Source organism: Haliotis asinina, chromosome 16, assembly GCF_037392515.1.
Source record: "Haliotis asinina isolate JCU_RB_2024 chromosome 16, JCU_Hal_asi_v2, whole genome shotgun sequence".
In the NCBI taxonomy this organism is placed as follows: domain Eukaryota; kingdom Metazoa; phylum Mollusca; class Gastropoda; order Lepetellida; family Haliotidae; genus Haliotis; species Haliotis asinina.
The window spans coordinates 12,054,755-12,068,151 of record NC_090295.1 but is presented as its reverse complement, the minus strand read 5'-3'; the positions used below and the strand labels follow the sequence as shown (position 1 = coordinate 12,068,151).

Genomic DNA, 13,397 nt, shown 5'->3' with positions numbered 1-13,397 from the left:
TTCAAAGTAGAAAGTAAACAATGAAAGGACGCTGTGATGGTCACATCAAGTTCCCATGGACAGCTCATGAACAACTTAGCCAAACTGGAGAAAATCAACAAAACCATCATTTGTGAGAAACGAAAACTTCACAAGGTGCTGAGGAGTGAAAAGTTCAGCCAAGATTGATCGTTAACAGAATACTCGCCCTGGAAGATGAGAGATCGGCTTAACAGAAGCGACTCCCGCAAACAGAGAAAGCCCTCCGATCACAATTCAGCAACGTCCAAGAAACCATTGACCGAGTCTTCAATGAGGACACCACTTTGGCCAACAGGACCCTAACTTTGTTCCAGGAACAAGGGATCACCATCACCAGCAAACATTTGACCTTGGGCTTCATCATATCAACCCTGTTGGTATCGCAGATGGGTGGCGACGGGGGTACATCAATTACAATGAGCTCATCAGGCGGCAGCAGGGACATCAGAGAACGGTTAAAAAAACATTTGAAATGTCTCGTGGAAGTCTTGACAAGACTGGCCTGAAAAGCCATTCAAGCGCTGCCTGGCATCTTGGGTAGCATCGCCTTGTCGCTGCCGGGTCTGTTGTCGAAAATGACCTCTAGCTCTGCAAAAAATTCCGGACATTCATCGTTGCTGTCGCATGTCTGGTGCACGGCACCACTAAGGAATTTTTAACCAAATGCGTGTGGATTATTAGGTCGTGGCTGGGGCTATTGCTGCTGTTGTCATTTTTTCTTCTCTGGTTTAACTATGCCACGTGTTGCAACTCAATGACTAGTCACGACAACATTATTGATGTTTGGGTTCACAACTAACTTTTGATCACTGGTGGCAATTATAATTTCATTGTTGTAGCCCACCACTCAGTTGCATGTTGATCAGAGCCATGTACAGTCCCACGCCAACCAAATATGATTGATCTGCAGTCGACTTTCAACCAAGCATATTCCAGCATGTTTTGATAGCGGTCTATGGCACTAGACAGATCATCCTCGAAGTTTGCCATGAACTGTATCGCACGTCTTAAGCCGTCACTGGCTGACTTCAAAGAACCCCACTGGCTGATCAACATCACCCTCACCTTTGGGTTGACAAATCAGCCATATTTTCATGTGCTGACAATGTGCTGGTACTACAGAAACAATCACTAATGTTGCCATATCATCATACGACTGGGATTGTCACCCTTAGCAAGCACTGACAGGGTTTGTGTTATAGAAACAAATGAACCTCTTTGTTTCGCAGGTATATATCTGTACAAAAATCTAAACCTTATCAGCCTAAAAAATATCAGTCAAAGTTTTACAGAAAATCAATAGCAAAATAATTTCTAAAACTTATATGATATATTAGGACGGGACTGTATCCAGCCATGGATGAAGTGGTCAAAACCCTCGTTTGCGACAAGTAAGCGACATCAAACATAAATTGGAAACACATGACACGTGAATTGAACTGCGTATCATAGAGCAATGAATGCCATGGATGGTAAGGACACTGTGCTCGTAGCAACCAGCTAGAACTTGGTGAAATAGCAGCCAGGGTATAAGGGCTGGTGAGAATAGGTCTTAAATTCATTTCACGTCAGTTGCCAAGTAAATTGCTGAAGCACAGGGTTCAAGATTCAAGCCAAAGCCAAGCTGAACAAGCTTAGATGATCACATGGAGGAAGAAGAACTCACAAAATTCCACAGAATGAAACAAGAGAAATGAACCAAGTCATGAAGATCAGAAACAAAAGTACATAGAACAAGGCAGACAACAAAGCCTCTATGACTTATGAGGAAGCTTGCGCATTGCATCTATCTACAAATTCTTTCTCCCTTGTGGGTTTGCGACCCATTTTGCTGTTTACATCACTAATCCTTCTGCAAAGCCTTCCTCAGTGACATAATTCAAAATTGAATTCTTGACAGTTCTAACTCTTTCCTGAGACTTCTGTTCACCAAAACAACCTTTCCAATTTTTAAAACAAATTTTGCATTCTTTTCCTGCATAATGATATGGCCTGGAGTTTCAAAATCTTGCAGTGACTGTTCAATTCAGTTCTAATTCAAACAAAAATTCACCAAGAATTCACCATTAAACCTAATTAAGGCCTTGAGGGAACTGGTCCGAAACTATCTGTTCTCATACTGCTGCAGCATTATACAAAAAACTGCTATTACCGATAAATTTCACTTTAAACAAAAATGCAAATCAAATAAAGTATAATTAAGATTGTATATCCTCTTAACTCTATCTTGCCATTTGAACATTTATATCTCAGAATTTTATTCAGCTTAGGCTAAAAGTTGTTTAATGAGCGATCATGGTTTCAAATTTCTATTACTGGTTTGAATTAGAAGGGAGTATGCACATTTAATGACACTGAAAACAGGGTTGGTCTGAGTTATCACGTACTGCATGTGCGTTTATTTCACTATACCCACTACTGTGCTTACTTCCTTGTAATACAAACTATGATTTTATCTTAAAAGTGCAAGTACTCATTGATGGAAGTTAAAAAAAAACAGAAACAAAAGCTGAATGCATATATTGAACCCGAAAACTATCTTCACATATTTTCATTACATTTTAAAGAAACATGGCAAAGGAGAAAACAATTTGCTTAAGAATGTGTTGTTAATACTGAAAATATGAAATGAACAACTGGGTGAGAAAGCGTATAGTTTTACGTTTTTATTAAAGCTATGTGGTGGCAGACTAAATAATCGAGCGTGGACCAGACAGTGCAGCTTTCAACAGCATGAGCATAGATCCACCAGTTGGGATATGATGACATGTGTCAAGCATGTAAGTCAGTAAGTAATTCTGTTAGTCAGTTGCTGAAGATCAGTTCTAACCTGGACCTTGACGGGTCAAACAACTGGGATATCAACACTGGGAGGTAAAAGTAAAAGGGGGATATTGAGACATCTAAAGAGGCTTACCCTGCTCTTTATAACCTCTTTGTCTGGTAGCAAGAAAGTATTCTCTTGGGCATGTCGATCAACCGCTGAAGAAAGAGAAGAATTGCTTAGTTTTGCATACTTAATGAGTACAAGCACAAGTCCTCGGCTATGGTTGGAAAAGGAAGACCTGAGTGCGGAGGGTGGGGAGAAATAAGACTAACAGCATGTTGCACTTGAGGTGCACTCGATGGTCAAGAGCTTACTTTTCCAACCATAACCGAGGAGTGCTTCATTACACATATAAACCGTCAATGATGGATAATTAGAGGAACATGTGAGTGAGTGAGAGAGTTTAGTTTTACGCTGCACTCAGCAATATTACAGATATATGGCGGCGGTCTGTAAATAATCGAGTCTGGACCAGACAATCCAGTGATCAACAACATGAGCATCGATCTGCGCAATTGGGAACCGATGACATGTGTCAACCAAGTCAGCGAGCCTGACCACCCGATCCCGTTAGTCGCCTCTTACGACAAGCTGAGTCGCCTTTTATGGGAAGCATGGGTTGCTGAAGGCCTATTCTACCCCAGGACCTTCATGGGTCAAAGGAACATGTAATGAAGCTACATAACAGTAATTGAACTGCTCGTAAAAGCAATATAATAATTAAGACAGTGATATTTATTAGCTACATTCTGAGCAGATATAAAATGAGGGGGGGGGGGGGGGGGGGGTCTTCTTCAAGAATAAGATAAAAAAAAAATTCCCATGTTTTTATTGACCCAAAAATTTAAACTTAAAACTTTAAACATTTTTTAAAATTGTTTTTTGCCCAACATACATGTAACAAGTTGCCAGAAGTAAAATGGTCTTAAAATCTAGAACTGGCAGGTGATTTTATTCTTATTTTTTTCTCTTCTGCCTTTAGGTTTTCTTAGGACCCAAATCCATAAAACAAAAGAGAAATTAGTTTGCCCTAATGCAGTAACGGTAGAGAGAGATAAACGTACTGCATTGGGAAATGAGAGGTACATAAGGAAACAGCTTTAAATTTTTAACGGAAAACCTCACACTACTCAATTGGTTTTAAACTAAATATAGAACCACTACAATTTCTTTATATACCTCTCATATAACTCCAACACAGTATGTTTAGCTCCTTAATTACAACTATATGGTGGCAATCTGAGTTTGGACCAGACAATCCAGTGATCAACAGTATGAGCATTAGTGCTGGGAATTGAGGAAAATCATAATTACTGATTGGTTCATTAAAACTGATCAGTCATCAAAAATAATTGGTTTGAGTCATTTATCACATTGATGCACAATAAAGAAAAGACACATGTCAAAAGAACTGCATGTGCATATTTCTTTAAAGGATGACTAGCACAGTCAAGTTTCATTAATCCGACATCATCCATTGCACAGTAAATTGTGCCTGATCAATGAAAATGTCTGACTATCAAATTCTGGGCACAGATCACGTCCAGATCACAGATCACAGATCACAGATCACATTCAGTATGTGTGTACAGTGGAAGCTGTCTAAACCAGCGCTCTTTGGGACTGAAGAAGTAATCCGGTTTAAACAAAGTGCTGGACTAAAGAGATGATGACAAATGGATGGGACTGAGATTTTATGTCGGTGCTGACAACTTGCCGGATTGGAAAGATGCTGGTTTTGACAGCTTCCACTGTAATTAGTATTGGGAATCGACCTCCCTCCTAAACCATATATTTGATTATCAAATTTAGATCACTCCTTTTACAGCTAGATGATACGTAAGCCAAGATTTTTGAGTGTACGAATACTGAGAGAGCAACATTCTATGTGTCAACTTCAATGCAGAAATCAAAATAGAACAGCAACATATTTAAGATTAGATGTGACAAATATGAATAAATAAGTCTATTTCCAACCATGTTTGTGAATTCAACATGAACAAAGACTTTTGCACATTATTGAAGCCAACATGGGTGGGAATAAGAAAGTAAGAGTCAGGACAACAACTTCTTTGTTATATGTAATAATCATGTGTTATAAAGAAGTTCTTGTCCATAAAGAATCTTCCTCTCTAATTACTCATCAACTTCTAGTAATGTCAATCATACAAACAAATCATGGGTAGGGAAGCAGGCATATTGTTGACAGTTGACTCGTCTGTTTCAATCACGTGTTAACATTCTTAAGGGGTATTCATTGTTTTCAAAACAAATTCCTATTTTCAATAAACATTTACGAAAACCTTCATCAATGATTGTCTAAATAATAATACAACAAAACAGCTGCTCACTTGGCAAGTTATAAACAGACTTGAATTTGTGTGTTATGGCAGTTATACAATGTTCATCACAAGGCACAATTTGTGTTCATAATCCTCATTGCTTCACATGACATTGTACCCTAACATTTTGAGTGACGGATGGCAGTGTCTTCACGGGTAGTTGATCACACGCGTTGCTAAATAGGACTAATCACAAAGTGTTTACCACAGTCAGTTGTTAATCAGGGCTGGCGGAGTCGAAACGTGGGAATGTCGGATTAATGAGTCTAAATTATGGTTATTCAATTTGTTACCAACAAAACCAGAAGATATTGTTGAATAAACAGAAGTCAGATTGTATGTAGAAACATAAACTTCCCGGAGTCTTTAAGATAAACTCAATCTTGACTTGTTTATGAACTGGCAGTGCTAATGAAAGGTAACTGACAAAACTAAACTTGTGAAAAATATTGTTAAAGCAAACAAGTGTTCCGAAAATGTTTGTGTTCGACTATGAGATAACATTATTGATTGTTTGGTCATTTAGTCACTGCGACCAATCTACGATTATTTCAATTAATCTGACCACCACTAATGAGTGATGATCAATGTAATTGGGATACAGTGTCACATGTCAACCAAGTCAGCAGGCTGGACCAATATAGACACCGCTTGCGACAATTGCATCAATGAAGACCATTTCCCAGACAATCAATTATCAAAATTAACTCAACTTACTTAAATTTGTAATTTGGGGTTCAGTCTTGATCTCTGGTGGTTCAGTTGGTGCATTCTGAAAAGGAAGAAGTGACTTGTTAAAAAGGCATTACTTTGTTCACTGACCATCCACATCTTTTTCACCAGCTGATAGGCTGGCGAGTTCAATTTCTTTTACATAAGGAATGGCCACATAGTCACATAGACTACTGAAAGGGAAACAGCTATTGCAACATACTATTACCATAGTCTATTGCGGCCAAGTTTTGCAAAACTATTGCAACAGTTTTTCTCCCCTTGAACTGCCTGGAAGGGCCCGATACAATAACAACTGGTGCTGGACCTCTGGGCAGGTGATTATTTTGAAAGCTGAATGCAACTCAACAGTGAAACAAATGTTTATGGCAAGAACTTGTTTATGACAACTTCTTCATTTTGAAAAACACAACATGTTGAGGTAAGAATATACTCAGAAATGTTGCTCTGTTGACAAACATAAAGTCTACTGGTATGTGTATCACTTCTAAATGCTCTTAAAAGACTTTGAAACAAACTATGTTCAGGTCATCAGGGTGTTTTGGTTGTGTAATATTTGATAGAGGCTAAGGGATAACAAAAGATTGCTGCAGATGTATAACTGGTTGGTAAAGACATTTCCAGGTTAATAAACAATACAATCAGCAGTGTTCTAGTAAAGGTACGACAGCTGCTAGCTTCGTTTATGAGAGATAACCTGAATGCATTGAAAGCAGTTTGTCTTCTGAGCCAAACTCACTACAAAACAATGGCAGTTTATGGATCCTGGGTGTTGTTCCACAAAGCACTGGTAGTTTCAAGGGTCAAACTTAGTAGTCGGACCATGAAATTGATACCCAACTAAATATTTACTATCATGATGGATTCTGAGAAAGATGATGTGACACCAATCAAATTGCAAAGGTACTGAAATCACCATCAGATTTCTGATAGACAATGTTGCTTGATATACGTTTGTTACTTGCAATGATTCCATTTCAAATATGTCATTAAATTTGACGAATGGAAGGTAAGTGAGTCAGAAAATGCATTTAATCGATGAAAATATATGTTTTTGTTTATAGATCCGAATTTGAAATACTGTCCTACAAATTTTGTAGAACTTCTAGTCCCATTGTATTGGTGTAGTCTGAAGCTAAAATTTGTACCGACTCTGATATGAATGCTGTGGCGGTACGAATTTTGAGACTTGGGTCCCTGATTACTGTCCTACAACAATGGACAGATGATACACAGGATCACTGAGACTGCTTCTTAGTCACAAGCATCTCATGTGGTGCAGTGGGTGAGCTGGCAATGACAACAGGCTAGTGATCCAGTGAGCTTGGAGGCATCCTTGAGCAGTTGAACTGGCGAACTGGTTATTGGTGCAATACAAATGTCTAATACAATAATATGATATAACAACACATACCTTTGTTTGTAGAAGGTTACGTATCATCTGTTGATATTTGTGAGCTTCAATAAGTGTTTCGGGGGACAATCGGCGATTACTGCTGCTTTCCTTGAACACATCAGTGTCAGCAGGGCAACTGAGAAAAAAAAGGTGCAAGTTGATCATGTTGACCAAGGCATGTCCAAATACCAATAAAGGACAGAACAATTTCATTTCTTGTTTAAAGTTTGAAACTTTCATTATTCATATTGTAGAGCTGGGACCAGACAAATGTTCTTCATTAAAAAAAAAAAGTTTCAGTGATAACAAGTAACAACCATATCTGAGGTTCTTGAAAGGCATTTAGAACAAGTCAGCAGGGTTATACACAGCTCTTAGCAATAATCCAGCCACATAATGGTAGGGGACACCAGAAATAGGCATAACAAATTGTACCTATGTGTGGAATTGAACCCAGGTCTTTGCCGTGACGAGCAAACACTTTAACCACTAGCCTACCCCAATGCCCCAAAAGCATTTAGAAGTTGGACAAATATGAATACATGTTGACTTTTAATGGATATCAACTTCTTTTTATTCTTCACATGACGTTTCAGAGTTACCTCCCTTTGAGTATGTTATGTGTTCACTTCCGGAAGTTGCGAAAATTCTATGTTGATGGCAATGGTGGTAGATGTGTTCGATTATTCAAGAATCAGTGACTGTGTATATGAAGGCTGGTTGTGTTGACAACATGGGCACACACACACATAACTGAAGTAGATCAATCTGCCTGCCTTTGTCAACGCTTGACCTACATGACTGCTGCCTGACTGCCCGCTGCTTTACATTAAGCATTACTGTTTCTCACTCTCAAACCAAGACAGGGTGAGTTGATATATTTGTGACCCATAACTTAGGATTTGACTCCATCATCCGATTTGTATGAAAACAGAAAAACTTGATTTCATTTCAATGTATTCCTACTTTCTTTCACTAAAATTGTTTACAACATCTGTGAAAATGTGTGAAATGGAATGTTTATTTCACCACACTCTAAACACGTACAACTTCCGTTTACCATGTTTGTGAGGGTCCATTTTGTAGTGAAATGTGTACACAACGGACTGGAATTTTCCGCTTCATTCAATCATAGGTAGAATAACAAGAACGACAATTGAATTATCATGTCTCATGAAGTTTGATTGCAAGTTTCCTACACATATATCAATTTTCATCTTCAAAATTTGTTTTTCCTCTTGGACAACACGACATTGTTTTGACTGGGCACAATACAGGTTGACTGGACACAATACAGGTTGACTTGGCACAATACCGGCCGATAACAATTATGCTATGCATATCACTTGACAACAATGTCAACATTAATTATTGTATTTATGCATAATTATTCCTTAGCCACTATTCGTGATATGTATCGTTTTTGTCAGAAATTGTATTCATTACAGCCCCATATACAATGTAAATAAACCAAAAAAAGAGGGTGTGAAAAAAGTATAGTTTCAGTAAAATGTGGTCATGGGCACTCATGAGGACAGGGTGCTAAGTACATCCAGTACGGTACACCAAAAGCGTAACAATTGGCATCTCTGAGGACAGGGTGTTAAATACGTTGAGTACGGTACACCAAAAGCATAACAGCAGGTATCCCTGAGGACAGGGCTCTAAATACGTCAAGTATGGTACACCATAAGCATAACAGTAGGCATCTCTGAGGACAGGGTGCTAAATACGTCGAGTACGGTATACCTAAAGCATAACAGTTGGCATCTCTGAGGACAGGGTGCTAAACATGTTGAGTAAGGTACATCAAAAGCAAAACAGTTGGCATCTCTGAAAAACTTTATATCCTTGAACAGTCTCACCTCATTACAGTGTGCTGACCCATGATAAACTCAAGCTTCTTGGTCCAAGGGTCAACGAAGCATGACCATTTTGTCTGAACCTCGATCCATTCACCATTCCGGGCCTTAAGCCTCATTCTGCTCTCTTTGACCGGGTTGCCATTCGACTCTATCACTGGAGTAAACAAGACACACAGTGTTCAGGAATTGTGTTTCAATGTAACAGGACATTTGGTCTTGTAAATTTCAGATGTCTGTCTGACCCACTGACTATTCACAGGACCCGTAGAATAAAAATCAAACGCACATTTCAGTTTTAACATTTCTTATAATGTGCATTGAAATTATTAAAAAACATAAAATTTACAAACAGCAAACAAGTCAGTGTAATTGTGAATTATACAGTCAGACTGCAGCTGGGGCTGTCAGGTTGTAGACTTCCGCCAGGCTGTCACTAGTGTCAGCAAATTAGCCCTATTTGTCTGAGGGTCAGACGCTATTCATGAACACTGGATTTGCCAAGATGATTTTACATTTGACAACATGGTGGTTGAAACCCTTACAATCAGTATAAAAAACAATTTACATTAAACATATGCAAGGCAAAAATTGGGCAAGCTGAAGACACTTCACACAGTGATGTGGGAAAAAAAACCCTGAAATTAAAGGGAGATGTCAATGAAATATGGTTGAGTGCCAAAAGGCATCACCACAATGGCTGGAATCAAAGAGAGAGAGCTCTCTCTAACTTAAGTTGGCTAACACAGTAATAATCATGGTTTTCATTCACCAAAGCATCACAAACATTATCAATAATGATAATAAATCTAAGAAAACTAATTCTCACACTTAACTGCCCTATTTCCTGATACTTGTTTGTGATCCATAGGTCCAGCTTGAACACATTTTCTAAAAGTGAGAAATGGGCTTCACACATTATACCCCACCGCCCTATTTCTACCACTGCACGGTCTTTCTTCCTCCCAAGCGCTATCCACAGGAGTTATCTCCCTTATGTAAGTACGGGACCATCATAATCATAGAAGGCAATTAGAGGAATGTCTTCATAAAAATTGTCATGATTTGTAAATCTGTTCGCACGGTTTTTCACCCAAATTAAGGAAATCATATTTCAAACATATGATAACATTCGTGTCGAGAAACAAAATCTGAGCTCTTTGAGAATGTATTTTGTGCACAAGATATTTAAACAGGAGCCCAAGATATTTTAAACCGTTTCCTGGTAATAATTCGTTTTGGCCTGACCAATTTCATTTCTTGTTTTAAGGACTTTTGTCCTCAGTAAACCGAAAGGCAGGAGGGGAAAAAATATAAACATAAAATCACCAATCAAAAGTAATATTAGTTTATTATAAATACATGACTAATTTTACTTTTGGCAATTTATGAAGTTTTTGTAGCGCAAAAAACAATGTTTGTGAGTTTGCACTTTTGGCTAATGAAAACATTAAATTTTTTTTTCTGAGCGGGGAAACTTGACACTCTAAATTATATATTTATATACTTATCCTATCTCACGATATGCACTTTTTTCCCAAAGCTTGGCCATTTGCCCCTGCTCTCCGTGCTGCCCTCATTATGCTTCTGATGTTCCGAGCCATCAACCAAAGCATGCAGCACAACCCCACTATCTATCCACGCGACCACCTTTGAAGCATTATTCTCGTTCTTCTTGGGAGCCACTAGGACAATCGTGGTCTTGGATAATCTGCATAGAGGGGAGATTGGGCGGCATTCCATCATGTGAGATAAGATAAGGTATAGATATACAATCAATAGTACAGTTTGTAGTCTCCCAGTATGCACTTGTTCCACAACTGTACGACATGCAGCAGATGCCCTGTATCTTGACAGTGCCAACAGCAGGAGCTGTGTAGACTGGTAACCACCAATAGATAGTGATGCACAATGGAGGCCAGGTAAGACTAACGCAATTCCAATGCTTATGATCAAGTTCGGGAGAAACTCCTTGGCTTACTAAACACAAAGTCTCCCAAGAAGATGGGTGCTCCCAAGCCATGTGGCATTAGGCCGCAACCTCCCGACAACTCAGCAAGAAAGACCCTCACTAAGAGTTACAAGGTACCCTCATAAAAGTCTTTTGACAATAATCAGGGATGACCCCTGCTTTGAGACACCACCATCAGGCACTGACCAGGGGCAGGTGAAAGAGAAGCACAACTCAGAGAGCTCACAGTTTTAATGTTCACTTCCAGTCCACATCAAGTTTTACATAAGCTTAGCTTAGACAAAGGATAAGCCTTGCAACTTCAGAGCTGGAACACAAGGAAAACTCTAATTCTGGGGTGACACACTTCACTGACGTAACTGCTTCAAAAGTAGAGGTCAACATTCATGAAATGTCGAATCACAGTGTGATGCAGAACTGTGTTGCAGAACCATCAATCCACCAGGATGGTAGTAAAATGTAAAATGGTGGCCCTCATCCAGAAAAATAAAGTGGTATGAGCCACTTCCGCCTTGGATGTCGATAACAATCATATGAAAAGACACTTATGTTAGCAGCAATGATCCATAGAAGCAGTAAGTAAAAATGCACAAAACCTTAACAGTTTAGCTCTTCAGTATCCAGTATCATCAGGCTCTAGGATGGTGAACAACAGGGAATGGTAAATATCCTGTCTGGTTGCCCTGGCAGTTTGTTTTTTTGTCATGAAGTCCTGACGGAAGCCTATGAAAAACTTGCCATACTTCTTCCACTCAAACCGCATGTGATTGACATCAAGTGCATGAAGTTGAGATATGCAATCAGCAGTAGCAAAGCTACCAGTAACAAGGATGTCACTTTGCTCCAAGTCACTGTCCTCTAAAGGTTTGTAGTCTAGAGGTCTAGAATCATATCATGAAGGACAACTGACAGTTCCCATGCTGGGGCCTAAACTTCCAGGACTGGTCATTGAGTTGTAGGACAGCAGAAGGCTCCGTGATAGTACCCGAAACCGAGTTGATAGCAGCCTGACATAGTACCCTTGAATTTAATAGTGGCACAAAGATGCTGGTGGAACTCAGCAATGCCCCGAGCAGATTCAGATTGTGAGATGGAATTCCCCAATTCTTGCAACAGTCTTCAAATGTCTTGCACTGTCATCGTACATGGAGCAGTTCGAAGTATGATGAGCCGAAGGGATATCTGTGCCTTCTTGTTAAGAGTAACCTTAGTATTGAGTAAACTCTGGAGATGCGCCAACATGTAGATTAAGGTCTGAGTGAGGGTAAGGAGCAGGTTGTGGTCAGGACATGGTAGTGTTTGGCCCTGCCAGGCTTGTTAGGACTGTGGGACTAAATGCAGTAGAATCTTGCTACAAGTGAGTGAGTGAGTTTAGTTTTAAGATACAACCAGCAATATTCTAGCTATATGGCAGCGGTCTGTAAATAATCAAGCCTGGACCAGACAATCCAGTGATCAACAACATGAGCATCGACCCAAGCAATTGGGAACCGATGACATGTGTCAATCAGGTCAGTGAGTCTGACCACCTGATCTTGTTAGTCGCCTCTTACGACAATCATAGCTGCCTTTTATAGCAAGCATGGGTTGCTGTAGGCCTGTTCTACCCCAGGACCTTCATGGGTCTCATGGTAGCAGAGCTGGAGCTGTAAAGGCTTAGGCACTGAAACCCTCCCATGATACTCTCACTGCGTTGAGTCCCCTCTCCCTCAACAAAAAATAAAATCCCAATGTTAAGATATATAATGAGCAAGTCTTTGAATTACAGTGGAAGCTGTCTAAACCAGCACTCACTGGGACTAAGAAATAATCCAGTTTAGACAATGTGCCGGATTATGGAGCTGATGATTGATGTACAAGCCATGGATGGGACCTGAGATTGTATGCTAGTCTTGACAACTTGCCGGATTGCACAGATGCCGGTTTTGACAGCTTCTACTATATCTGACAATATTTATGTTTGACATCAGTGCTTCAAGCAACCCAAGGAATGTGAGCTTGAAAAACAATGCCTATGATATTTCTGCTTTGATGGGAGAATCTTTTTTTTCTTCCCATCCCGCTTTTAGGGGTCCTGGGGACAAAAATCTTTTAAATAAAAAATAAAACTGGTCTGGTCTAATGATACTTCTAATAGATGAATTATGGAATTGTGAAGTTGGGTTAATGAACTTTGAGGGACTGTTGTTGGATACCATCTATTAACATAAATTTTGTTGGATGAATGATGTGGTTTTTTAGCTGT

The 13,397-nt window shown here is 39.4% G+C and overlaps 2 protein-coding genes across 2 annotated transcripts in view; one reads left to right on the top strand and one right to left on the bottom strand.

Moving 5' to 3' along the window:
- The window catches only part of LOC137268208 (EF-hand domain-containing protein D2-like), a 265,230-nt gene that overhangs the window by 134,409 nt on the left and 117,424 nt on the right, over window positions 1–13,397 (top strand). The window lies entirely within an intron of this gene.
- Window positions 1–13,397, bottom strand: part of LOC137268204 (period circadian protein-like) — an 83,355-nt gene that overhangs the window by 29,718 nt on the left and 40,240 nt on the right. Inside the window, exons 12-15 of the mRNA XM_067802743.1 lie at window positions 9,184–9,337; window positions 7,337–7,454; window positions 5,908–5,962; window positions 2,939–3,003 (exon numbers count right to left, since the gene is read on the bottom strand). Coding sequence (XP_067658844.1) covers window positions 2,939–3,003; window positions 5,908–5,962; window positions 7,337–7,454; window positions 9,184–9,337 — 392 coding nt within the window. The remainder of the gene's footprint in view (window positions 1–2,938; window positions 3,004–5,907; window positions 5,963–7,336; window positions 7,455–9,183; window positions 9,338–13,397) is intronic.